This window comes from Neopelma chrysocephalum, unplaced genomic scaffold (assembly GCF_003984885.1).
Source record: "Neopelma chrysocephalum unplaced genomic scaffold, ASM398488v2 Primary Assembly neopelma1_22b, whole genome shotgun sequence".
In the NCBI taxonomy this organism is placed as follows: domain Eukaryota; kingdom Metazoa; phylum Chordata; class Aves; order Passeriformes; family Pipridae; genus Neopelma; species Neopelma chrysocephalum.
Window position 1 is genome coordinate 18283235 of NW_020897690.1, and position 27724 is coordinate 18310958.

The 27724-nt window shown below is 38.6% G+C and overlaps 2 protein-coding genes across 2 annotated transcripts; both read right to left on the reverse strand.

Moving 5' to 3' along the window:
• Positions 1 to 671: 671 nt before the first annotated feature.
• CMBL (carboxymethylenebutenolidase homolog) lies at positions 672 to 7687 on the reverse strand. Its single transcript, XM_027681237.1, has 6 exons — positions 7508 to 7687; positions 5518 to 5740; positions 4643 to 4750; positions 3417 to 3559; positions 2193 to 2284; positions 672 to 1172 (listed from the first exon to the last, which is right to left on the reverse strand). The coding sequence occupies exons 2-6, from the start codon at positions 5730 to 5732 to the stop codon at positions 993 to 995; spliced, it is 738 nt and encodes a 245-aa protein (XP_027537038.1). The 5' UTR covers positions 5733 to 5740; positions 7508 to 7687; the 3' UTR covers positions 672 to 992.
• Positions 7688 to 22600: 14913 nt separating this feature from the next.
• Positions 22601 to 27502, reverse strand: LOC113966479 (carboxymethylenebutenolidase homolog). The gene is made up of 5 exons (XM_027681248.1): positions 27297 to 27502; positions 26544 to 26651; positions 24534 to 24676; positions 24064 to 24155; positions 22601 to 22867 (listed from the first exon to the last, which is right to left on the reverse strand). Exons 1-5 carry the CDS (start codon positions 27500 to 27502, stop codon positions 22688 to 22690), a joined length of 729 nt encoding a protein of 242 aa, XP_027537049.1. The 3' UTR covers positions 22601 to 22687.
• Positions 27503 to 27724: the final 222 nt, after the last annotated feature.

A 27724-nucleotide genomic window follows, 5' to 3' on the forward strand; every position in this document is an offset into this window, starting at 1 on the left:
GAGCAGCTGCATGGGGCTTAGTTGCTGGCTTGGGTTAAACCACAATACAGTGGAAAGAAGGCACTGGTAGTACTTTTAGGCTACTCATAATGCCTGAAAGATATGAGAACAGATTATTCAGAAGTCAGTTGACAGCCATGGAGTAGATAATAACAAGGTGGCAGCCAACAAGAAACTCCTGCCCAAGGAGAAGGAGGGTTCTGAAGAGTTGTGAACTCTCCCCCTACTAGACCAGTCTGGAAGTGGAAGGAGGTTGGAAGTCTTCACTCATATCTTCTTCCTATGCTCTGTGTATGTGTGATAGTAGTCTCCTGTTCCTTCTTTGTTCTTCTTTTTCTTCTGAATTTTCCTGCTCTTCTCAATCTCTTTGTGTCCTATTCTCCTTCTTCTCTGGTCCTTCATATTCTTCTAGTCTCTTCACTTCAGTCATGGTTCCTAACTTTTTGCAGCTCCCTTTCAGTTCACATACATTTCTTCCCATTGTCCTTCCCCTTCCTTTTTCTAGCTTGCTTTTTATGAATTCTGAAAAGGATATCTTGTTTCCAAGAAAACGTCCCAGCCTTCCAACACAGACTATATTTACCTAAAAGTTGAAAATCCTGGAGCTGAAAATGTCACAGCTAAACAACATTAAGGACAGCTTTAAGGAGAGAATTTCTCAAGCATGGGCAGACATTCAATGAATTTTAATCATGCTGACATTGATATAAAAAAAAGAAACTTTCAGATGCCATAAAATATGCCACATGAGATTCTAATGATTTTAAGGTATACAAGATTAATTTTCAATATATTTTTTACATTTATAGCTTTCAGGATTTGAAAAGCCATTTCTAAGCCTCTACTTAGAAGGTAAGTGCAAATAAGTAGTATTACTGAAGAAGAGTTTTATAAAAAGCTTTTATGTTTGTAAGAACATTTTAAGCAATATAGTCTGTATTATGTCCTGATTTTCTAGAAGAATTGATTTTGTTTATGGGCATTAATTTAAGCTAAAGATATTTATTCAGCCAGTTGATCATATCCTTTCTTCCTTCCTCAATATAAGGTTTATCTTGAGGATTGATATCTTCTCTTTTGCGATGCACAAACCCATGCGTCTGTCCAGGGTAAATTTTAACTTCATAATCAACTTTACAGTTTTGTTTAAGCTTCTGCTCCAGTGAGGTGACCTGTAACACAGAATGTTCCATTTTGACTGAGTACAAAGTTAACACGTTCTATCCTTACAGTCCTCAAATTGTCCTGTTTTTTTTTACTTTTCTGGAAGATAGACACGGTGTGTCCTTGACACTGTTTCCTATTCCAGTATTTTTGTACCTAAATGCATTTCTGTTTCTACACTTGCTTTGTTGAACTAAGCTCTTTCCTCCAGTAAAATTACAGCATATGACTGTATAAAATGTAAAAAAAGTATATATGTTGCTGTAATAATACCTGTAAAGGTAAAAACACATATTGTTGAGCTCATGAGAAAGTTAGCATGTAGTAATCACTGTACAAGTTATTATTGATAGGCCTCACACAAAAAAAAGAAAACTGGGGCAACAGTTTGAATTAATTTAAAATTGAGGGAGGAGAGGCATAGGTACAAAATCAGTAGTTCAAAGCAGCTGGCACTTTTCATAGGAAAATTAAAGCCAGCACCACTAACATCACTCAAAAAAGCATGTGTTCCTCTTTGATCCCCTTGGTAGATAATCATCTTTCTCCAGTCATTCTCCACCTACGCTCCAGAGAAAGGCTGTTGACAGAGTATCAGAAAGGAGAAGCTCTGCAAGACAGTGGGGAAAGGAAAAATCTAGTCACAGGATTTTTTAATTCTCCTGCAACCAGTGATTCTACTGATACAGGCAGGAACTTTCTGCTGATTTTAGGGACCATCAGTATCACTAAAGAGGGTCTGCTATCTTAAACTTGACAGAAGTCTTCCTTTGGATTCTTGCTCTTTTCCTAAGAACTGATGACAATCATCCATATTTTCGAACAGAAACAGAAAACGTGTTTAGTGACACTTTAAAACTTTTTGATTTGAGGATAAATAATATAAATTTGTGTAGATGTACTGTAAGAGTTAGTGAAAGGGGAAGAAAAGTGCAAATTAGGTTTCTACTTTCTCTTCATTAAATACCAAGTTACAAAACAAGCATGAAAGGCATAAAAAAGACAAATATCTGTGATGGGAAACTCACCTGCTCCAATGGGATGACGTCATCTTTTTCACCAAAAATGAAGAAGGTAGGATGCAGCAAATTAGATTTGTCATCAAAACGACTGATCACTCCTAGAGAAGAAAGAGAAGCATATACGATGAGTCATCCTACTTAAAGTGGCTAAAACACTACCAAATCTGTACAGTAAAACTACAAGACATTTTGATCAGTTACAGTTGCTCAATTTGTAATGGAATTAAACACACTTTGTTTAAAAATCCCTTTTGTTGGGGAATGTTTAGGACGTTATTCAAGATAAAAACATCAGTTCTGTGTGAAAAATCAGGGACGAATTGTTACACTTGCCCCATTTTTGTGGTTTTCTTTGGGCAACTGCTTCTGACCACTATCAGAGACAGGGTTCTGTGAAAGATGGACACTTAGGAGCTGCTCACCTCTAGCCCGGGAAGGCCATTTTTAAGATAATTGTAAATATTCAGCATTCCAGATACGTGGTTAGGACTTCAGTGTACATATCCTGATATGAATTCATAACAAATTGACACTGTATTTTTGACTGTTCAAATATATTTGAATTTAAGTAAAGTAAAACTAGGCAGCTACCACCCTGGCTACTTTTTCATTCCTGAGATTATTACAATAGAAAGGTAAAAAATTAACAAGTAGCATTGTTGAATTGACTCAACTGATCAGCAAATCTGTGTAGCAAAATAGTCCCCATAAGCTTTCTGGAAAAATACCTTCAACTTTCTTTCACCTCTAATTAATATAAATTGCTCTGGGTTATGTGGAAGTACAGAGGTTTATAATAGAAATATCAAAGGTAACATAAATGTATTGAGAACTAAAGTGTGAGAGTGCAAGGGTTAAAACAAGGGTTCCTATTTGTAACAAGGCACCACTACCTAAAAGATTTAAAAGATGTACCCAGAAACTCTTTTTTCATTGCCAGCCAAGAGGAACCTCAGCCACAGTGAGGCCTTAGCATTTGGTGTCTCTTGTACGCTATATTGCACAGAAGGGATCCTGGTCATACCACTCAAATACATAGATCTTGCTGGTTATGATTAGGTGCAAAAATATTAGTGTGCTAAATCAATTTGCTTAAGGGTTTTGTATAACAAAATCACTTTCTTCCATCCACTAGATGTCACACTGAATTTTGTTACAGTAATAGCCCTACAGAACTAGTTCCTGCACTGATCATATCTGCTCAGAGTGTAATAAGTATTTCAGGCTTACCATAGAGGGACACTCCTGTCTTTAAATGAGGATTTTTCAGCATCAGATGTTGCACAGCTGCTCCACCCCAGCAAAACCCAATGACCCCAATCTTCTTTGCACCACATTGGTCCCTTAGATACTTGAGGACGACATCAATTTCTCTGAAACATGGAAATGAAAGTGAATTAAGGCTCTAGCACTGTTCCCCTGGCCTTCACGGTGGCTGCTTCTCAGAGACTGGCTGGACATCAGTCTGCTTCTGGGAGGGAGCAACTAACTGTCTTTGCATCACTCCTGGTTTTTCTCTTTCCCTTACTTATCAAATTGTCTTTATCTCAACCCATGAGTTTTCTTAGTTTGTTTCTCCTATTCTCTCCTCTGTTGCTCTTGGGGGACTGAATGAATGGAATTACAGGTGCTTGGCAGCTGGCTGGGGCCAACCCACAACACTACTTTACTATTATTCATTTCTAAAATATAGGAGTAACTCCAGGGGAGAAGAGAAAGGAGAAAATCAGTCTTTCTACATCACTGTTACTAGGACATAGGGTGATTTTATAAACAGTAGTCCAATTAATTTCACAAATAGCAATAGTTTTCATATAGGCTAACACAAATAAAAGTTTGAGACACACAGCCAATCAAGAGCATCCCGTTACGGCAAATGTGACCTATAGTTAAACTATCTCCAACCAGGAAGACAAATAGTTTATAAAATTGTGGAAGCAAATTTAAAATTGTTGCTTCTAAATCACCAGAAACATTATGCAATCAAGCTATGTGTCAGATAAAAATGGGGAAAATATAGAAAAGCGGGAAATTAGTATGCTTTGAACTAGCTGTTCCCTAGTTACATAGTGTTCGGTGACTGCACTTGCACCCAATCTAAAATCCATGAAAGTTATGCCTACCTGCAGGAACTGAATCAAACTGAAGAGGAAGAAGTGAGCTGCATTTTCTAGCCTTTGCTGGTTCTTTTCATTTTAGTCACTCATTTCACTTCTACTCTCTGCACAGGTAAACAGTGGGTGCTTTTATTCTTGTTCAAACTTCTACTTTTCTCCAGAAAGCACCCCTCACATAACCACAAGCTTATCCCATGAGCTACATGAAATTTCTATTTGTGGACATCCAACTAAATTTGACCCACTAATAATCTAGGATCTAATGCTGCATCTTTACTGAGGAAAAAATCCCTATGAAATAAGGATGTCCACTCGCTGGACAAGGAACCATGGTTGTACTTGTCTATTTTGCCGGCATTTCGGGTTTTCACCCATTCATTGAAAGTCCCCCAGTCATTAGAAGGTTTCCAAGCTTCTTGTCCCACAAAAAAATCTGGGCAGATGGCTCTGTAAGAAAAATGAAAATATTTTATGCCCATGAAATAATAATGATGAAGGATTAAAGCAAAGCCCATGTGTACTACACAACAAATTAATTTTGTTGAATACACATAGTACTTAATCTACATGAAAGTATTATACTAGCAACCCTCAATATTTTCCTACATCTAATAAGGAGACTTAGTATAATTTGCAGATACATTTTGCCCTATTAAAATTCATTCATTAATTTGATAAATAGCTAACTGTAACTGAAAATCCTTAGTGGTTTCCTACCAAACCTTAAAAAAACCCAACCACATACATGGCATGTACATTTGGGCTAGAAGGAACACCAACCCAGTAATACAGGAAAGTGGATACTAAATATGTTTTTCAAATATTTGAGAACTTGTTTCTTTCTTTGGCACAAGCTGGTACACTTTACCCACACTGAAAGACCTTCAGCTTCTTTGCAATTTTTACCATAACAACAAAGTTACACAGAGGCTACATAAAGAGGGAGGAAATAGGCTGTTTCAGGTTCATGGAAGATGGAAGATGCAGAATAATATTTATCTCTATCTTATGTGCTTACCTACTAACTCGTTATGGTAGGACTACTGAACTGGTTTAGAATTTTTTCACTGTTTTAATGGGAAAGTTGCTAGAGAAAGGTGTAAGGAAAGCCTGTGAAATTATTAGTGTTTGTGTGGTTTATATGAAAACAGAAAATAGTGGCTCAACAAACTTTCTTATTAAAAAGACACTTTGAAAACAGTAGTATTTCTTACATGTATCCATTAGTTGTTAGCATATCAGCTATGTATCTGGTGTTTGGGAGTTGCCATCCAAATATATCGTGAATGACAATCACAGCTTTGTCTGTGCTGGCAGATGGTTTGCAAACATATGCCTTGATGTGCTCAACTTGTACCTCCTGCCCACGGCCTCCATAGTCAAACCTGTCTCCAATGTCACATGGACAGGGCCTTGATTCATTAGCCATGTGTGAGACTAAAGAACAAAAAATATTCAGTTGTGAATACCAAAGTATACCACATTGAAGAAGTTCAAAAGACAGTGGTATCATAAACTGTTCAATTTTTTAATCATTACAGTAATATACTGAACATGCTTAATACTGTTTGATCTAAAATGCAGTATTAGTCAATAAACCCACTGGGGTGTTTTTTATAAATAAGAATCTTGTTAGAGTTACTTATGAACTCTTCAGGAGGGACCAGGTACATAACTAGTAGTTCCATGCCCTACAGTAAGTAATGCAATAAAAATAAAGTTATGAGCAAGCAGTTAGGCAACCATTACGAATTATTTACTTAGTGATAAAAGTTCTTTTTACGGTTCTTTCACTCTTCATCATGTGTATTTCCTGCCAGGAATGTATAACTTCCTTTAGTATACTCTGCAAAAGCTTAATACAAGACTTAGCATTTTGAAGGAAAAAAAACCCAGCTACTGTGTAGAAAGATATAATTACACTCAGACTAAAAATTTTCCTCCAGAGAATTAAAATGTCCCATAGTTGACTTTTTCAATGTCAATAAATGCTTTTTCTAAAGAGCTTTAGCCTCAGATGTTGCAGACTTCTGAAAAAGGATACATAGGAGAAGTGCTAAGAAAAATATAGCAGCAAAAGTCAGAGTATAATATCGTATTTATTTAATATTAAATAAAGAACACATTCAAACTCCAAGATAGGGAAAAAAAGTCCTTAAGTGGAGCCAAAGCTTTTATCAAACAGGTAACAGAATGGTATGGTTAATTTTTTTCAAACTATTGCTTAAATGAAAATAAACAACTCACAAAGGTCAAAAAGTGCCAGCTGAATCTAACACGGATGTATGTAGCTCCTTGGACTCAAGTTAATGATTGCATGCCATCAACCTTAGGTTAACAAAGTGAGTGAACTGACCTGAATAACTTCATTGAATATGCACAGAGCATCTCCAAATGATTAAAGAACACTGAGAGAATTTATGTAAAGCTTTACGTAAACTCTCTACAGATAAATTGTTTGTACTAACAAAGAAAACTTTGTTAGTACAGAAACAAAGATATTCAAACTTGACTGTGCCAAATGAAATCACAGAGAGAAACAGGAAAAAGCAGATTGCTGAACCATTCCTGGATGAGTGGGACTTAAATAGTTGCAGCATTAAAGGGACAGTTTCAGAAAAACAAACAAACAGTCTGGTAGTCAGGAGAATTGTACAGATTTCCAGAGACCAAGATCTTCTGAATTTGCAGACTTTAAAATTCAGAATATCCCAAACAATATTACCAGAGCTAAATTGCAGATCCTGTGAGATTTCACTTGAGCATTTATTTGAAGACCAAACAATAACTAGTTTTCAGAGACTTGAATCTACAACCACAAAAATATAAAGATATTGCTGTGTGGCACTTTCATTTTCAACACGCTCTCCTGAGTCTTCCTGCTGAGAGGTCTTCCCCACCTCTGGAGGGAAAATAAAAGGTTTCTGAATCATCATCTAAAAAAAAAAAAGCAACACAAAAACAAAACCAAAAAACCCCCCAAACAAACCAACCAACCAACCAACCAAACAAACAAAAACAAAACAGGAAAAAAAGTAGCCTCCAGTTGCATTTAAATGAGCTCGCACTCCTTAAAAAAGCACGCAGATAAAATGAAAATCCCCCAAACATGCTGAGTCAGACCTCAGTACGCACTTGTTCTACATTTCTCAGAAGAAAAAGCAGTGAGAGCTTAAAAAAAAACAAGACAAACTCCACACATACCTACAGCACAGCAAGGGTGCGACACTGTAGAGGCAAGATGCTGGAGCTCAGCGTGGATGAATGGGATTCCAAAAGAAAGTGCTAACGCACAAAATCAAAGGGTGAGTGCAAAGATCCTGTTTCTTTAAGCCAGGGTTACATAAGGCTTTATCTTGGTGTCTCACGCAGTGACCAAGTCCACTCTTTTTAACGCCGTTTTCACCGCGAGTGTAGGCGGGGGTGTGCTGCCGCGAGGAGCGCTGCTGTAGCTGCGTACCAAGCCTTCTTTTTCACTTACACAAAATTGTATTAAGCATGACTTAGCTGAGCAATCCATCTAGAAAAAAACGTGTTTAGTTGGGTTTTTTTTTGGTTGGTTTGATTTGGTTTTTTGTTTGTTTGTTTTTTGGTTATTTTTAAGGGTGTTTCTTTGCTTTTAAAGGCTGGGGAATCATCGCTTTTAAACATTACATTGGCATTATCAGTTCTTTAGACTATTCGTATTTGGGTGAAAGACATATTTAAAGTCATCAGCAAGGTGAGCAAAGTAGAGACACCATTTCAAAGCTTATATAGCACAGGAAAAATATTTACTATTTTCAGAGTGAATTAAGCAGCATGTAAGAAAGTAACATATTTGTAGACTGCTGTACAATGTGTTTAAAATACTGATACACTCTTATCCTATCACAGGACATTTTATACTTTTTTTCTTTTGGAATTAAAGTGTCTGACTGTATCCCCCGCATTCTTCTGATTTTCCTTTTATAGGATTATTAGAATTATTCCTTAAAGAGCTTTAACTAAATATATTAGCAATCCAAAACTCACTGTTTTCTCAAAGACACGTCTAAAAAGTAGACTAAATGCACGTTAGTCCACCACACTTGTTTTACAATTTAGTCTTCATATAGAAGCTGTTTTCTCATATTCTAAATAACTTTGTTAATGATCTTTGTTTGTAATCCCTAAAATGAAGTCAAACAAATGAAAAAAAGCCTACCCAAGAATTACAGAGCAAAGTCATAAGGCTCAAAACCCAACGTTTTTGGTTTGAGTTTTTGGCTTTTCCCACTTGTGTACTACAGATTATAGGACACAAGTTGCTTAGATACTCCATGGCAACTTTAAAGAACAGTAGCCAAATAAATGAGACAAAAAATGGGAATTTGCATCATTCCTAGAAAAGAAAAATTACAGCAATGCTTGCAGAACCTTCTCTCCACTAGAGCTGTTTAAGCACATTTCCATTTCCTTAGTGGCTCTAGAAGTAATTCTTTATACATAAGACTATTACCCTTTACCTTAATATTAACATTAAACTTTAGAAATTAAACTTCTTTTAATTTCAATTCCTGTTGTTTCATGTTCCTTTATAGGCAATCCATGTTGTTTTTTCACTTGAAAGTCAAATCTTAATTCAACACATCCATGAGCTCTGGACATGCAGTTGGCTGCACTTCATATTGTGAAGCTCTTACTCAGTGACTTACAGTTTTATTACAAAGATTTGGTTGTACTTGTAGTAGCTCACAGCTGCCCTTTCACTTCAAACAAATGCTACATCTCAGTTCGTTTTGGTTTTGGTTTTTTTTTGCTTAGTCACGGTGTTAGTGTTACAGCACACATGCCATTCCAGCATTTATGAATGACTGCTCTTCTCTAAATAGATGTCCTGATTGTCCTCTTGCACATCAGCTTACCTTCTAACGCTCATGGAACACCAGTAATGTGGAGTTATCAAGGTTAGACACCGGGATAATTAAAGTACGATAAACTTCTAGACCTCTACATTCTTCTCTTGGAAAAAATGTGTTATGACAGCTGTATCACCCAGATAACAGCTGTATTAATATATTACATATAGATGGTATCATATGAAAAACAACAGTTAATCAGCAGTTGCAGACTAGAATTCTCTGAAGACCTCCCCATGGGAAAGATGGCAGGGAGGGGCAGGGGGAGGATATTAGCAGCATGTAAAGGAGTAAAACACATGCGGGAAAAAGCAAAAGAAATTAAAATCCCATGAAGAGAGATAAGGTTCATTAATACTGTTGACTATTTGTACATGAGACACACCACAATATATATTTCTCTGACAGTATATTTAATTTGAGAGACTGTCACTAGTAAAATTAGGACTTCCCTAAATTACATTTTCTCCCCATTAAATTCCATACAGTCTTCATCAGTAGCATTGATAAGGTGAAAAGAGACGTACAATCATTTTTGGTTTTCTTATAACTTTAGAGTTACCAGCACCTGGTGAAGACAGGAGGCACCTGGTTTCAAACTAACAATCAGAAGCCTTTCACCCCATGAGGCAAAATTAAGCAGTGTAAGTCACTGTCACTAGATACACTAAAGAGCAGCAGATCAAGCAGGTTCAAAGAGAGACTGGCAAATCCTCAGAGGCTTGGTCCACCAGTGGCCATTGGACACAATGCTCCAGTGGCAATATCCAGCTCAGGAATCCCCTGAAGGGCAGGTTGCCAGGATGTTTTGCAAGATAGGATATTCCCTACACAGTCACTTCTGGCCACAGATGGAGGCTGGGTGCTGAGGTGGGTGCAATCTTGAGCTGATGCAACACAAAGAATTTTGTCTCATATCATTGCTGGGAAAAGTAGGTAACAAGATACAATTATGCAAAACTATGCAACATTTCTCCTTTAGGCAGTAGCCATGGTTGGAAGCCCCACATTAAATGCCTTGTCCGCAGACTGCATTGTACATTTCAATTCCTAACCTGATCAGGAAAGTATCTGTAGAGTTTCACAGAGCCAAAGGTAATCTGAGAAAGTAGTACACCATCTGAATAACCTTAGCTACTAATTTTGTAACAAGATATGACCCCTTACATCACCTGTTAAATACGCATCTGCCACCAGGGTATAAGTCAAAAAACTCTCATTTCTCAAAATGAGCTTCACCAAACAATGTATTTGTGTCCCTAAATTTTCAACTTGTGATTTATGTAGAACTTAGACAAACAGTGGCGATAATACACAAAAAGATTAATTTACCATTAGTCTAACTTATTTCAAACATTAAGGTAAATCTCAAGGAACTGGAGGATATTTCAAAGTGTGTTAAAACATGTCACCAACTTTTGCGGTAAGGTTCTAGACAATTTGTTACAATATAAGGGCAGGTCTTACAATCTACAAAGATATGGACAGAACAGCAGTATTTCCTATACGTGAAATATGTGACAATGTTAGAGACACTATAAGTGAAAAAAAAGCCTCTTAAAAACACCTATGAATGTGGTTTGTTGTATCCTACATGGTTTATAGGTTCCTAGGACCAATGGAAAGCTGTCATACAACAAAACTCCCTGAGCAGATTACTGTAAAACAGCAGTGGGATTTTGATAAAACTTTTAAATTTGCATTTAGTAGCCATACTTTTACAAATAAAAAGACTTAAGAAAAAAAATAATCTAGATTTCATTCTTAGCCCTTCTATGTCTAGCTCTGTTTTCGTGCTTTTTTTCTGATCTTCAAACATTATTATGAAGCTGAATTTTGACTCCTAATTCAGAACGGAAATTTAAACATGCAGAAATCAAAAATGATGGTTATTAGCATACTCAGTGAAGAGGAATGAAGTCATATCTTTCAGCAAAAATGAAAAATGTAGGGTTCAGGAGATTGGATAGATCATCAGAATCTTTCATTACACTCTGTTCCTGGGTGAAGTTCTAGCTCTGCAGCACACAGAGGAGTAGTAAACAGGAAAAAGGAAGCTAAATTGGGAAGGTGACCAAAGAACAACATGTATGTCTGTCTAGACCTAAAATAAAGACATGGCTGCTATGACCCATTCTGAAAATAGGAACGAATATCCTCACCGTTATTTTCTTCGCATGATATTCTTCCAGCTCTGATGAAAATATCTCTCTTCATCAGCTAACAGCCTCATTTGAAGAAATAATGCTAGATCAAGTACTTAAGCTACACAACATGCACATGCACAATGTTTACCTCCTTGTATTTACCTACCACAGAGAGATACACCAGCCTTTAATTCCCAGTGTGGCATCATCAGGTGATGTACAGAAACACCACCCTAGCAAAAACCCATGATCCCTAATTTCTTTGCACCACACTGTTCCTTTAGATATTTCAGGACAGCATCCACTTCTCTAGAACATATAATTAAATGCAAATCAAGCAACCATAGTAAAACCAGTATTTGAAATATGAAAATAAAATATAGGGATGCATGTAAGTGTCCCCACATCATGCTGCAACTGTATTTTCTTTTACATACTTTATATAAATTATTATTTCAGGTAAACCTTAGGGGTTAGTAATCTGAAATCATCAGAGAGAGAAAAAAAAAAGAGAAGCCAATAGAATTCAATAAAAAAGCAATATAAATAATATATATCAAAGGAAACGTAAAGGGATAGAAAGTAGATGATTGATTACACACCTATGTAAGAGTTAAAAAAAAGCTTAACATTTTCTGAGAAGCTGGATAAATTTTTGCTTAATAAATGCTGATAAAAAAGTAATAAAAACCTCTCTGGAGAATACTATTTATTAGCTAGTCAAAATGCTGACAATAACTGAAGTTAATATCTGGGATATTTGTTCCAGGGAAGTCAATGTGAAAAACATGGTAGATGTTTTCAGATTTTACAATGTAGCCTGAAATACTTTTTGGCTAGATACTGAGTTCTGAAAATACTCATTTACCCCTGAAGCACCTGTCACCTTGCAGAGGCAGTAAAAAGAAAGTTTAGGTGGGAGAGAGGTGGCATTTAAGGCTTTTGTATCACCTCAAGGCTGTGTTTTCAGCCCTATTTCCTCCCCCCTTGGTCATGCAAGCTATGTGTGCCATCAATAAACCAGCTTCGCAAATAGCACATTATCTGCCAATGCACAAATGCATACAGAAGCAAATTAACTGCCAAAAAATTCTTTCCTCACTGCAGCTGACACTTGAAACGTGTGAATTGCCTGTAAGAAATGCTAGGCAGTGCCCAACCCTGCCTTCCTATTGCAGCAGAGAGGGGACAGATTCCAAACTAAAAGGGTTTCTACGACAACTGAGCCCTCTGAGACAGGAACTCTTCTGGAAATGATTCAGTTATGTCTCCCATAATCTTCTCACCAAATACCAAAACCCAGCAACCTTCAACATAGCTACTCCCAACAGCCCAAGACATTTGCTATCCCAGGAAGTTTAGTTTTGTCTCTAATTAGTCTGACCCCTTCTCTGTGTTTTCTTGCCAATAGCTTTCCTCTGTGTTATTAAGGTAGCAGAGCCTGCTAGTGACAGGTCTTTGCTGATAAATGCTTGGGCAGTGTTGCACATGGGAGGGGAAGATGTGATACTCCTCTTGGCTCCTATAATCTCATTCCCTGGGGAACCACTGGCTCTCATTGCTCTGGGATGATGCAGCCATCAGCTGCCTGAGAGCAGTTACACCATGGTGGGAAACTACTCTAGCAAAATCAAAAACTCTTTTCTTCTTTCCATACAACATCTTAAAGGATCAGCCTGTTACACTTGGAGAGACACCATATGAGAACTGTGTTTTCTCATGGCTTGTGTTACTGGGCACTTTTAAACCAAGCTTTTTGAAGCAAAGGAAGCAACTTGCAGTCTATGTTGCCAACACCGGATGACAAAACTCATCACTAAGCCACTACTAAGAGAGTTGTCCTTGAAGGAGGGCAATGAAGATAGTGAAGGGCTTTGACGGGAAGTTATATGAGGAGCGGCTGAGGTCACTTGGTCTGTTCAGTCTGGGGAAGAGACTGAGGAGAGACCTCGTTGCAATCTACAACTTCCTTGTGAGGAGAAGAGGAGGGGCAGGCACTGATCTCTTCTCTCTGGTGACCAGTGACAGGGCCTGAGGGAATGGCCTGAAGTTGTGTCAGGGGAGGTTTAAGCTGGATATTAGAAAAAGATTCTTCACACAGAGGGTGGTTGAGCACTGGAACAGGTTCCCCAGGGACGTGGTCACAGCACCAAACCTGTCTGAGTTCAAGAAGCATTTGGACCATACTCTCAGGTACATGCTGTGACTCTGGAGATGGTCCTGTGCAGAGATGGGGGTTGGACTCGATGATCCTTATGGGTCCCTTCCAACTCAGCATATTCTGTGAATCTGTGATTCTATTTGAAGCAAAATAAAAGGTCACTAATTCAATCCCACTTCTAAGGAGTCATTAAAAAAGGCCATCTTTGCTGGTAGGTTAGCTGCATCCAACCTCCAAAAAAAAACAAAACCAAAAAAAACCAAAACAACATAAAAAAGAATTAAAAAAAAACTGAAAAAAGGCAGTCTCTAACAGCAGCAGGCAATGTGATATCCAGCTCCCTGACATATTACTTTTTTTTCATGACATCTCAAGCTTTCAGCCAGTCACCAAACATAGACCACTCATCAGAAGGCTTCTAAACTTCTCTTCCTGAAAAAAGTCACACACGCACAGACACACACACGCACATACAAAACATAACATTGAATGAATTAATCAAACACTGAGATTTTTTTTGGCCCTTCATAGCACAGAAGGTTTCTATCCAGTCATAATTTTGATTTCTTTTTCCTAAGTAATGTTTTTAAATACCATTTTTACCTCTTCTACAGATACCTATGAGTGTCAGAAAGCATTGATAGGTATCTATATATTCTTTTTTTCAATGACTAAATCACAAAATACATTTTGTGATACAAATCTGGAAAATATTAATACTTTTATCCCTGCTATTTACCTAGTTTGAGTACATAATTTGAAACTGTACACAGTAAAACAACAGACTATCTTGTAAAAGATGAACTAACTAGGCCCTGATTACAAAAATTTTAGATTTTACATACAACATATACCATTTAACATAAATGCATCATTAAAAGGTTCCACGTAAATGAAGACAATTACATAAAATAGATGTTTACTACAGACCACTCACTTATGAGCTAGAAAAAAAAAACTAAAGACACCTGATAGACTCAGGTCAGCAAAAAACAAGTGAAGGGAAACTGTGTGGGAAGAAAGGGAGGAGTGTTTTACTGATTTGGTGACTGGAAAAAGGGAAGTGCAGGAAGAGTCCACTCAGTCCTCCAGAGTTCCTGCATCACGAGGGTGCCCAAACCCTGGCTCAGGATGACCTCAGCTGAAATGTGTTGTGTGACCGGCAGCACAGTTGTGGTGGCACATTCAGTAATGAATAGTAGAGTTTTTTCATGCAGAAGGAAACAAGCAGGGACTCCATCACATGATGGCAGAGACTGCCATCACTAGGTCACTACTAGATGCTGCTGTGTGTTCTCCCAAGACCAACCCACAGGGAAGCAGTGGGATCCCTGGGAAATGGGAATCATCTTTCACTTATTAAATGTCTTTGGCTCTCTTCCTCCTCAGACACACCTTGTGTATGATAATGATCATGGTGAAATGACTGGATGGGTTAGGCCTAAATCAGACCAAAACATGTTGCAAGCATTTATTATTTTTTTACCTTGTTTGATCATTTCTGTCATTTCCATGGGGAAACAAAAACAACAAGCCCAAACCAAAAACCAACAGTGACATCCACAGTGTAGTTGTGTTTGGAAATGTACAGGCAAAATTGTGCTGCCTTTGGACAAGCACCCATCAGAAACATACACACTGCTTTGAAAGTGAATCTTCCCAAGCCCACAAAGAACAGGTTCTTTCCCATTCAAACGGATCTAATAAGAAACTACAAACCATCAGTCTTCACATGGTCTCTGAAATACATCTCTTATATCTCCTCACCTCACACTGCACTAGGAAAAAATCCAGCTATTTTCCTCTCAGTAAACATCAGCGCACCAATTCAGAAGCATCGTGAAGCAATCACGCAAGACACATATGACTTCTCCTCATTCAGACACTACTACCTGAAAACACTCAGCTCTCCTCCTGTCTAGAGCAATGGATACACCAGTCTTCTCCCTTGACCACTGCAGTACTGGCAGTATAGGTGGAAGGAAAGAAGGTATTACAAAAAGAAGTGTGACATGGTATGAATCACTGAGAAAAACTACAAGTAAGGTAACATGGATAAAGACCAATTTATCAGACACTGAGTACTTTTGACAGAGCAGACTCTCAATGTAATAAAGCAGCATAGTGTTGTACCAGTGATTTGCAAGTATCCTGCACAGCATGAAAGGTCTGTGTCCATTCTCAAGTTGAGAATGTTTGCATTTGGTCACAAGACAAACATACTTCCAAACATGGAGCAGAATAGGGGGTATTAAGTCCTCAGGAAAGACAGTAGCAAGCAGCATACTATAGAACAATTAATTGTTCCATTGTGTCAGAAAATCCAAATGTTCACAAAGGTAGCATTCTTATCCTCAGAGACACAGAGCTCCTTTCAGTTCCACAGACAGATCTCAGCCACATGGCAACTGTTTGCTGATATTTGATTTCCTTCATTCTCCATTGAGTGAGGGCATTAAAGGCACTATCTCTCCAAACTAGACCGCTACAGAATCACATGGAGGTTTGCTTTTTGAAACTGCAGGCCAGCTCAAACCCTATATTAAGGTTTATAAAGTATAAAGCAAATGGAATACCTTGTAGCATATCCAGTTTTTGCAAGATGTTGCTTCATTTTGGAATTTAACTGTTGTAGGGAATCAGAAATGAATGTGAAACATTTGGGGGAGGGGAGGAGGAGATTGCATTTAATACCCTGTGTGTATTTCTGCTGCTGATAATTTTTTAAAATCCCATAATATAATTCAGCTTGAATAACTGTTTATTTTGAAAAGACTAAAATAGAATAAACACTTCTGTTTCAGAACATACTATTTTTAAAAGCCACATTGTTAGGAAAATTATCAGAACCACATTATACTGCATCATGTATTCTACACATACTACGTGTGCAGTCACTTCTTCTCTAAACAACAGAGAGTGAGGGAAGCATGCTGTACTCTGCAACATTCCACAGCAATATTCCTTTTTGGTTTAGTATTATGGAAATATATTGTTCAAACTGCCCTTGTAATAGTTTCCTCTCATGTATGAGAATAACAGTTAGGCTAGAAACCATAAAGAGTGGGATTTCTTGGAGAATAAAAGATTTCTTTCATATATAACTAATATAATATTAGTTATTATCATATCAGCCATGTATCTGGTTTTGGGGAGTTGCTGTTCAAGCATATCATGAATCACAATAAGGGCTTTGCTGGTGCTGGCAGGTGGTTTGCAAACATATGCCTTGATGTGCTCAACTTGTACTTCCTGCCCACAACCCTCATAGTAAACCTGTCTCCAATACCACGTGGGCCATCATTAGTCATCTAGGAATATGCAGGAAAGCAAAAATGAAAACCAGTTGTTATCTGCTGTAACAACTGTGATTATGAATCATTATCTTCATGCAATCCCCCCAGTCCCCTCCAGACACCTAACACCCACTTGGTAGTGCAAGGTTGGAAGAGAAACTGCAGGTGTTTATTGTAATTAGGCTGTTGACACATTGATTCCAAAAGTATTCATGAATTTCAGGTTAGTCAGCACAACTCATGAGTGTGGAAAGGCCAGAAGAAGAGGTTATGTCAGTCCACCATTCCTAGCTTTGTGCCTGGAGCAATCCAGCATGTGATAACTACATTTCCATGTGAGTCCCCTGACACAGTGTTACATAACCATTCCTCTCATGTGGTCTTACAGTTCCTCCTCATAGGCAGACACCTCATAACCTCTTGCTGTTTCTCCCAGGGGACCACACTGTCAGCATGGTGCTTTTCTGACTACTGTTCCCCTAAATTTTTCTTTCTCTATGTCCCCTTTCCCTTCATCCTTAGGGAATCCAAAGCCATGCTGTCTACATGCACTTTGCTGGTCCCTTGTAGCCACTGTTATGTATAATACTTTTCCAGGGAGCCCATCATTAATTAGCATCTCTAAAAGTTCTAATAAACCAACTCAAAGAAGGTAAATCAGCAGAAGGTTTCCCTGCAAGTTAAATACTATGTAATCTGAACTGAGAGTGGTTAGAAGAATAGAGAGATATACCACTGTTGTGCATGTAACACACACTCATACAACACAGATACATAACTTCTCCAGAGGTATATATTTTAAATGACAAACTGGAAACTATTCCATTTCTTCTCAAGTGAAGGAGGTTTTCTGAAGAGCTTATGACCTAAGAGGTCTTCTCACAAGAGTCCCTCAAGTTCAGTATAATTTCTTGTTCCTTTCAACAGGAGACAGGCCACCGTACCACCTTTTTAAACCAAACAAATATTTGGTGTCCCTTTCTCTTTCCCCTCCACAGACAGTAGATGGTCAAATACAGAGCATTTTTTCTATGCTAGTCTGAGAAGCCATTTAACCTCATTCTGCTCCCACTCTTAACTGATCAAAATGGAACTGTTTGCTTATTAACATGAACTAGTCTCTTTTCCCATTTAAGTGTATGCACTGGAACAATATTCCTTGGTCTGGCTTGTTCCCTCACTAAAGTGAAATGCAAAACAATGGCAATAAAAATCGAATGCACTCTTCAATGCTTAACTGGTTTTTTTTAGGAATATATTTTAACCATTTATCCCTTTCTAGGCATTCTAACTAATTCAAATAGATGTCAAATAAAACCTTTAATGCACTTCCAACACTCTCTCCTCTCTTCAATTGCCCTGCTACATTGTAACACAGTAAATGGTATTAAAAACAGTTTCAAGACTTCATCTATCACAGAAACCCTCTCTATAAAATAAAACCAAATGGCAAAACAATTTGGGTAAGACCCAGTTTAGGCAGTCTGATGTGTGGACTCCTAACACTGCCACCACAGCACAAAAGCATGTGTGCTGCTCTCTCACCCACAGTGGTGAGCCTTGGGCAACAGGATCAACACAGAAATAGGTCGCAAGATTCAAAACAGCTGTAGTTTGGAACAGTTCTGTGCCTTCTCCTTCATCCATTTATTTACTTTTCCTGCTGCTCATCAGCCCTTGTCCAGTTTCTTCATGTCTTCAAGGTGGCAACTCCCCATTTTCTCTTCCAGAAAGCTCTGATCCTCAATCATAGAAGTGCCAGACACAAAACTGGAAAAAACAGTCTCCACGATACTCCATACTGTAGTAGAGGCTTCTCCTACCTCTAGTGAGCACTGGTGATGCTTGGATGGCAGAAGTTCAGATTAGTAGTTGCTGTTTACTAGTTGTTGAATACTACTTGGTCAGTGTTAAATATTTGGACTTCCCCTCTCAACTGAGCTTTAGTTTGCTGAGTCATTTTAAAGTGATTTTGCACTATTTGGCCAATCAATTTTAACAGAGAATTGCAAGAAAATTAACTCAGCATTTTGGAATTAATACTGTTTGCCATGGTTAAAATTCATTTAAACAGCTTAATATAACTCTATTTATACTTGTTTATATAAGAAAAAAGATCTTACAATGAGCAAGCATAAACAGAATACCTCTGGGGTAAAATTTACATCATACTTCTTCCAACTCATTGGCTTGTCAAGTTCTAATGATATCTTAAGGCAATTCGATTTTGCTGTGTACAGGAGATAAATTGATAAATATTCAGTAGAGCCAAATAAAATGCAAGGTGTGGCAATGTTGTATGAAAACCAGTGTTTTCTTTGAATAACTATGGACTCCTGAGGAGGAGGTGACATTCTACCTTTTATCACAACCCAGCAGGCTGGTGCCTTGCTGCTCGCAGAGACAGCATTGAAGAGCTTTGCTTGCTACAGCTTCCCACTTACTAGGAAGCCAGGTTTCCTTTGACACTGGTGTACCTTTACTGCAGGATTTGACAGGGACCATTCAGAGTGTTGATTACTGTAATTAGAGCCAAAATCCCCAAAAGTCTTCATGACAATCAAGGAGAGGGGCCCCGTCTTGTGGACATTTCCTGGAGTGAGTATGGTCTGGCTGTGAAGCTGTTGACCACAGTGCCGTTTATGCAGTGCTGAAAGAGTAGCTGTGATAGCCAGCTGCACCAGCATCTCATCTAAACTAATTATGTCTGGGCTGAGAAGTCAGGGGTTATGTTAAAAATCTGCCTCATTTCCCTCTCTCAAGGCAAACCATCCTCCCATTTCTGCAGGTGTGAAGAATCCTGCCTCAATGCAGGTTTTAGAAACCTGAAGGGAAGTTTTACGTACTTTCTGCAAACCCCTTGCCCACACACTGAAGAGAGGGAATGAGTGTGTTGGGGGGGTCATCCGAGATGAGGTCAGGGTCAACCAACCAAGCTCAGGAACAATTTATCAGGGGCTCCAGAAGCAATGGCACACATGGCCACATGCTGTGAGCAGCAGGAGAGCCTGGATGCCCAGAAAGGCTGCAGACACCCTGTGCCAGCCCTAATGACCAAGGGATGAGTACATTTGGAGAAAAGTACAGGCAGGCTTTCACATCTCTTCTATAAAAGTTGTTTACACAACCTGCAGCTGCATCCCACGCATACTATCCCACACCTACAACCTGGCTCCTTACCTTCACCTAAGGAGGCTCCCAACTGAACACTTTTTTAAGAACTTGTATAGTGTTTGGGAAAACAGACAGGAAAAAGCTGTTGTACATGCAGTGTGTGTTTCTAGTCCACTTCAAACAGGTTTTAACACCAATTACACAACTGGCATTTTTCACTGCAGGACAAGCTACAGTAGACACTTGCTTTCAAAGCTCCCTTGAATTCCTATTTTCATGATTCTTTGCTTGCCCCTTGTCTCATGTATGACATCATGTATGATGTTGCTTTCACAAGCCCACGATACTTGGATAATTTTTCTGAGGCAGAGGAGTGGTGCCAAGGGCCTGAAGCTCTCCTTGGCCTATGTGGGAATGTTGTGGGATTGGGACCTGGGATGTCTGGCTGCACAAGACACAGCTAATGACCTGGTACAGCCATTTGGGGACATGGGCTAACAGCGACTTGTACAGAAAACACCTGGTCAGATCGGCATGGGGATTTTGGAGATTAGAGGATGTTTGAGGTCGAAGGCATGCCTGGAAGTCACCTTGTCCAATCTCCCATCATGGGTCAGGACAAGATCGCACCACTCAAAGCTTCACTCACCCTAAAGGGTTTTTAAACTCCCCAAAGAAGGAGATTCCGCCACTTCTATTGGCAGGTTACTCCAGAGCATAGTAGTGAAACATCTTCCCCTCCTCAGAGCTCCGCGTTTCCCCCAACTCCTGCTGCTTCCTCGCCTTTCCCTATGCCCTTCTGACACGACCGCCTTCACCACCACCATTGAGGGCAAAGGTAGGGGCAGCCCCCCAGCCCAGCCTCGCCCCACTCCCCCTTCCCAGCGTCTTTCTCGTGAAGCCGGGCCCGCGGCTGCCGGGATCAAGGGTGGGAAGAGCTCTCTGCAGCAGTCGGTACCCGCCCGCAGATGACTCTCTCCTGCTGGACACAAAGCGGCCCTGCGCTCCCGGTACACACGGGAGCTGGGGGTGCGGCCCCGGCCTCCTGAGGGACAGGCGAGGGCTGCAGGTGAGAATGGTGGTGGTCGTAGGTCAGTAGCACTTCGGCATTTCTCCCCCAGCGCTGCCTGAAACCTGGTCTAGAGTTGCAAAGCATATCCAGGGAAGTATTAAAAAAAAGTACCTAAACCAAAACCAAAACACATACTTTTCATTTATTCTTCTTGGTGTCAGAGGAAACTCATTTCAGCAGGTCACTGCGTGGAGCAGGACGCTGAGCTGCAGAACATGGGGCTGCTGCTGACAGCTTTGCAGATGCACATCACCCCAGCAAGAAGGCCAGGCACCAAGATACCCGTGTGCTCCCAAACGGCATCTCCCTTGGCTCTGACACAACACTTGTGTTTTCCATTTCAAGTTTCACTCTCTCTGGCTATGGAACATCCTTTGTCACCATGTCCATAGCCATGCCTCCATCAACACGGCTGCCCAGAAGGTGAAAACAGACACACTGACTGGGCATACAGACACTGCCTGGCACAGCTGAGAGCTGAGCAACAAGCAGTGTGTACAGTGCTTCATGGCTTCTCTCCTCACAGCAGTACTGTTTAACATACTCAGTCTGCTGAGGTATGTAGACAACCACCATGTCATGACCATATAGTTACACTGATAGGATAGCAGCATGTGAAACTGCCAGACATGCCCAATACCAAAGGGAAAATAATGTAGATGGCTAGCTTTAATTTATGGCAACATGAACAAGGCAACAGGGTGAGAAGCTGTTGTAGACAATAAAAGGGACATAAGTTCCTTAGAGAATCTCTGAGTAAACACTAGTTGCCAAGTAATTACTAAGGCAATTTAAAAAAAAAAAAAAGTACAGCAGGTCAACAAAACTGAAGCCAGTGGGGTAAGAGTTAATGGGGATGCTTATTTTTGTTTATGCATTATGTAGTTGGAAGGATGTAAGGGTGATAAAGAACAAGGGATATAATATGAAGCAAACAATATAACCAGGACTGAGCGGGGATACCTGTTTGTCAGCCCTGTGCCTGATAACCACAGTTTGAACCAGGACAACAAATCCACTGTTTCCACAGTGTTGATAGAATAGAACACAGAATAGAACATGCTTTCAACATGAGTTGAAAGGGATCCATCAGGATTAGGTACTAGTTGTATTTTTCCTTGATGTTCATGAAGAAATACTAGAAGCACCCTTCTTAATATTGCCAAGATAGTACTTGGAGAGTGCCACCTAACAACATCATTCCTTCCTAACTCTTTAATATAGCCAAGTGTTTGTTTCACACGTGGGAAATTCTGCCCAAGATAGCAGTATATCTGAGACAAACGCTTTGCAGATAATAAAAGAAAATGTCTGTATGCAAAACCAGGGTGCTTGCATGTTAACACCTATGACCACCAATCATCATACCAAAACAAAGCCTGAAATTACTCAAGTAAGTTGAAATTACTCAAGTCATATTCACTATCAAAGACAAGTGGATAAACAGTATCATTACTATCATGGTCATAATGCAAAATAATTAAGCAAATAGGAAGCAAGGTAAATTGAAACAATTTTTAATACCTAATCATTCTTTAGTCCAACTTGGTTTCACAATCTTCTGTAAATATTGTAAAAAATAATTTAAAATTATAAATTAAAATGTACCTATTTTAGTTTGTGACAACTTTCAACATATTTTTTCCTTGACTGTTTTCTTCTCTCAATTAAATCACTCACTGATCTTGAAGCCTATCAATCCCTTCTGCTATTGTCAAACAAACATTTTGATCCAATCAATCATATCCTTTCTAGCTTCTTCAATATAAGGTTTATCATCAGGTTTCATATCTTCTGGCTTCAGTTGTGCAAAACCATGAACTTGTCCAGGATAAACTTTAATTTTATATGAAACTTTACAATACTGTTTCAACTTCTCCTCCAATAAGAAGACCTGTAAAAGAAAGTGGTTTTCCATTACATTGTGGGGGGTTTTTTTAAGTTTGCCAAACTTGTTGTTTTTCATAGAAAAAAACCCTCTTTGGGATGTAAGACTGAAACGTTTTTTTGAAAGGATTGGTGAGTCTAAGAACCTCAACAGTTACAGCAAAGATGGTTTGGTAAATCTCATTGTCATAAAGGAACTGGTGCATTTCTATTCAGATTCTTAGGCTTCTCATCTATACTTTAAGCTCTGATCTTGAGAGAACATATTCCATAAACCTCAGTGACCATCAGACCAAAACATTTTGATAGGCTTAGTAACAGAGTTTAAGAAAACACAGAGGGTTTTTTTTTTAGTTTACTTTACAAAAAGACACTGTTCCTGCACAATCTTTTGGTGATAAGTACATGAAAAGTACTAATCACATGTTTATGTACACATATACATCTGCAGACACATTCTTGTGCTTATTTCCACTAAAAAGTTAGAAAACAGGAGAATGAACATTATTTTGCCTCAAAAACTTAATTCTACCCATTGTGCAGATTAGAGAGATTTCTGTAATTTATTTCATGTTCTTTCCTTTTTTTTTTTATCCTTGTCACTGAAGAAAAAGAATTTACTCACAGAAGAGGGCACCAGTTTCCTACACATATATTTATCCAGCCTCTCAGATATGCTTACGGTAGGGCTTATATCAGAACATAGATGGCAGCCAAGAGTCAAAAGAGAGTCCACAAATTGTTATCATCTCAGTTAAAATCCACACCCAGTCTTCCCATACAGTTCATTTTTTTCTTCTTATGCCAAAAGCAATTAGTCATTGGCCCCCATCATCAGAAAGTTCAGTTACCAAGCTGAAATTACTTTTTTTTTTCTCCGAGTGGCTTAACTACCTGATTTCTCACCCACAGCAGTAGTATCTCAAGGTTTTGAGATGCTTGGTTAATACCAGTTGGATCTCCCTGTCCAGTTTCACACTTTGCTTATCTAGCCATTTAGAGACTGATGAGTGGTCTTTACTGCATTTCTCACCTCAAAAAAGAAGCTTTGAATAACCTAAGCAAGATATATGGGAAGCTGAAATATAAACAAAACAATCTAGACTGTCTAATTTTTTGTATCTGGAAATGGTTTCCAACAAGGATTTTTGTGGGGGATAAATGAACTATCAGAAAAGTAGTATTTCCAGTACAAAAGCTTACCTGATCCAAAGAGATGGTGTGGTCTTTCTCACCAAAAATGAAAAATGTCGGATTTAGTAAATTGTATCTTTCTTCAGAGTCTCTAATTATTCCTATAATATTTTGAGGAACGGTCTGTTAGTGAGGTTGTCTTGCAAGATAAATGGCAAATTTAAGTTTACTCATTAGGTACATTACTTAGATCAATACAGTTTATATTTGGATGGAGAAAAAGCATTTGGAAAATATATTTTGTTGCTCTCAAAGCACTAAAATAAGATTAGGAAATTATTGTGCAAAAGAAAGCAATTTTTTTCTTGTCTACAGTATTAAAATTTTTATACAAATATATCATATTGGTGAAATAACCATAATTAAAATCTGCAACTCACCTTTGAGTTTTTACAGAAATTGCTACAAAGCAATAACTACAGTTACAAACTATGCATAGTCATGAGAACCCAAGTAAGTTTTCATGTGTTCTACACTACCATAGAGGGACACCCCAGCGGTTAATTGAGGATTTTTCAGCATCAAGTGATGTACTGCCATTCCACCCCAGGAAAACCCAACGATACCAATCTTCTTTGCACCGCATTGTTCCTTTAGATACTTCAAGACAACATCAGCTTCCCTAAGACATATAAACAAAAGTAAACTAAGGACTCTATTGCAGAAGCAATATTTGACAATTTAAGAAGAAAATTACAAGAGATACATGATTTTGTTTTCTGTGTCTGCACCCCCAAACATTTAATACAGGGATTACTTTAAAAACCACATTTCAGCCTAGAACAGTGTCTTCTATTGTTAAATGAGAGTTAAGATCTCTGGTCCTAGTTTAGGGAAGTACAGCTGTAGGTACTTAAATACTTACCTGAATTGTCACCTGCTCCTGTGTTTTCAAAATTAGCAAATTTTTAATTGAACCACTTTGTCTAGGAGAGGACAACTAAAGACAAGACATATCTGCAAGTAGAACAACATCTTGCATTATGGACTGTAGGAATAGATAAGCTTCACTGTACCATCTCTACAGAGTCCACCTATTTAGATAAAGATTTATCCTGACTATGTCATTCCTGTTGCATGAATTAATACTAAAATATCCTACCAAGCCCACATGCAAGAATGTTATACTGAAGTAGCAATTACTCAAAAGTACACTGTCAGTATCTATAATGTTTATAAAAACAAGTTTTACATGAAGTATAATGAAAAAAAATGAAAATTATTTTCAACGTAGACAAAAGCAAGTCTAATTTTTAAATTTCTGACTTCTTAGGCCTCAACAGTTTAATCTTCCTCAGTATCTACAGAGTTTGAAATAAAGTTTAGATGCAAACTGCATAAACTAATAACTATATTTTCAAACAGTAGGTATATCATCACAGGTTTGGTTAGGGTGACCAAAAAAAAACCATTATGAGAGTGACAAGAAGAGGAGATTGTGCCCTAGGCCTGTGGCCAGGCTTTCTCAGATTTGGCTTGTATGGAAGGGTACTAAGAAAGTCATGGGTGTCTTGGATTCCAAGTTCTCTGGCAGAGCAATGGATCCAAACCGCAGGGGACCCTCAAAAGTGAATACTCAAAAGACAGCACAGGCATGACCTCAGATCTCCATTTTTTACAGCAGTGCCCACATATCTGCTCACTCTTTGGAGTAGAGTTTCTTTATAGTTGTTAGTCATTTGCCTTTTCAAAAGCATCTGTAACAGCTTCTGCAACTATATGGTCAAAAACATCAGTGAGAGATGTTGAAGTTAGGCTGTCCCTGCTGAGATGTCTGGAATGGGTCAGAAAAATATTTGTGGCTTACAAGGTGGTAGGTGAGTAAAAGGATGTCACTGCCTCACTACCATCTTCTGAAGTTTTGAGCTGTGGGATAGATGCTGAAGAAAGCAATGCCTCCCTGTAACTGAGAGAAGCCTTGTTACAGGCACTGCTAGACTGTACAGACAGTGGTCCCTCTATTTCACACAGAGAAAAACAGTATAGTTGATCAGATGCATCTTGGGTTTTGGGCAACCTCGCAAAATTTTATGTAGCGCTGTTCAGGAGAATATCATCTGTACCTATCATAAATCTACAAGGCAGAAAGCAACATGGGCAAGTGACAGCCGGCAGATAACATCAGCAATTATAGAAGTGCTTTTCTCATTATCTTGAGGAACTGGGGGCAGAATCAGCACTTGTGGATGAGAGTGCTGGGTATTTCATAGCTCGTGAAACACTGGGAGGCTGTGTGGCCAGTATAACATAGTTAGAAAGGGCCCAGGAAAACAAGGTGGGGACAACAAGCAGAGTGATGTGCAGAGCAGATGATTCTTTTTAAATCCCAGCCAAGACTGTGCCTAGACTCACAGAAGGATCACCCAGAATTAGCAATTGTATTTGTGCAGCCAGCTTGCCCTGCTGTGAGGTGCCATTCTAACATTTCATACAAATTCCCCTTGTTTGCTGGATGCTTTTTATAGTTCAAGTACAAATATGTATCTTACTTGTCTACTTTCATAGGATCATGATCTTTCATCCAGTCAGCAAAGTCAGCCCAGTGATCAGTAGATTTCCAGGGTTCTGTTCCCTTGAAAAAGTCTGGGCAGATGGCTCTGTGTCAGACATAGAATGAAGTCAATTTTCATATCCAGTTGGGGAGAATCTGTGAATGTCTAAACGTCTCCTAATGTCTTTCACTACAGAGTGCACTTCTGCATGGCTACTATCTGAATTATGTTTTACTCATATTTTTCTGACAATCAGCAGAGCTAAAAGTATATGTCTTTGTGTGGAAAAAAACCACCAAACCACAAATAAATGCTCATTGTTTCCTTAGACACATTTAATGCAAAAGTAAAGGAACTAAGCCACCCTCCTCATTCTATATAAACATATATATACCTCTTTACTATTAAAAGATAAAGCAAATGTTCAAAAGGTTTGGTTCTGAAAAGTTTATACAACTGAAAATAGATACAAACGTTTATCTTTTGATCACCTACACTGCTACATAAGCACAAACACCGGCATTTCATGACTCCTTGTGGCTTTGTGCTAGGGTAGCCACTGCTAATGGGTCAGTTTTAGTAGGTTTGGTGGCTTTGTGGAAATGTTTTGTCCCTCTCCTTTTTTATTCACTCAGCCTGAAAAGGCATGGTTGCCCTATGCATATGCGAAACATCATATGCCATGCCTAGCTTTGGACCTGGTGATCTATTAATGCATTTAAGAGGAAGATAGGAAAGAAAGTTGCTTACATATATCCATGACCTGCAATCAAATCGACTATGTATCTAATATCTGGGAACCGCCATCCAAATACATCATGAACCACAATCACAGCTTTGTCCGTGAAAAAAGATGGTCTACAAACATATGCCTTAAGGTACTCAATTTGTACTTCATGTCCAAGGCACCCATAGTGAGATCTGTCTCCAGTATCATATAGAAAAGGATCAGCCATTTGAAAACCTGGAAAAAAAAAAAAAGACAGGAAGAAAGTAAAACTAATTTGTTAAAACAAATAATTAAGGGCAAATAAAGGCAAACACGATCTGCAGAAAGTAGTTCAGTAGCTTCTGTAAATAACATTGACATCCTTGTCTGAAAGGAGAAAGTAGAAAAAAGCAAAAGTAATGTTCCAGTGCAGAATGGCTCCTAGTCCATAATGTATTATTAAGCTAAG

Coding starts and splice junctions, on each gene's coding strand:
- CMBL (XM_027681237.1), bottom strand. CDS start 5,732: ATGGCTAATGAATCAAGGCCCTGTCCATGTGACATTGGAGACAGGTTT. Junction 4,751..5,517: donor CTAACAACTAATGGATACAT/GTAAGAAATACT, acceptor TTTTTCTTACAG/AGCCATCTGCCCAGATTTTT. Junction 1,173..2,192: donor ACGTCATCCCATTGGAGCAG/GTGAGTTTCCCA, acceptor TCTGTGTTACAG/GTCACCTCACTGGAGCAGAA.
- LOC113966479 (XM_027681248.1), bottom strand. CDS start 27,502: ATGGCTGATCCTTTTCTATATGATACTGGAGACAGATCTCACTATGGG. Junction 26,652..27,296: donor ATTGCAGGTCATGGATATAT/GTAAGCAACTTT, acceptor TGTCTGACACAG/AGCCATCTGCCCAGACTTTT. Junction 22,868..24,063: donor ACACCATCTCTTTGGATCAG/GTAAGCTTTTGT, acceptor TTTCTTTTACAG/GTCTTCTTATTGGAGGAGAA.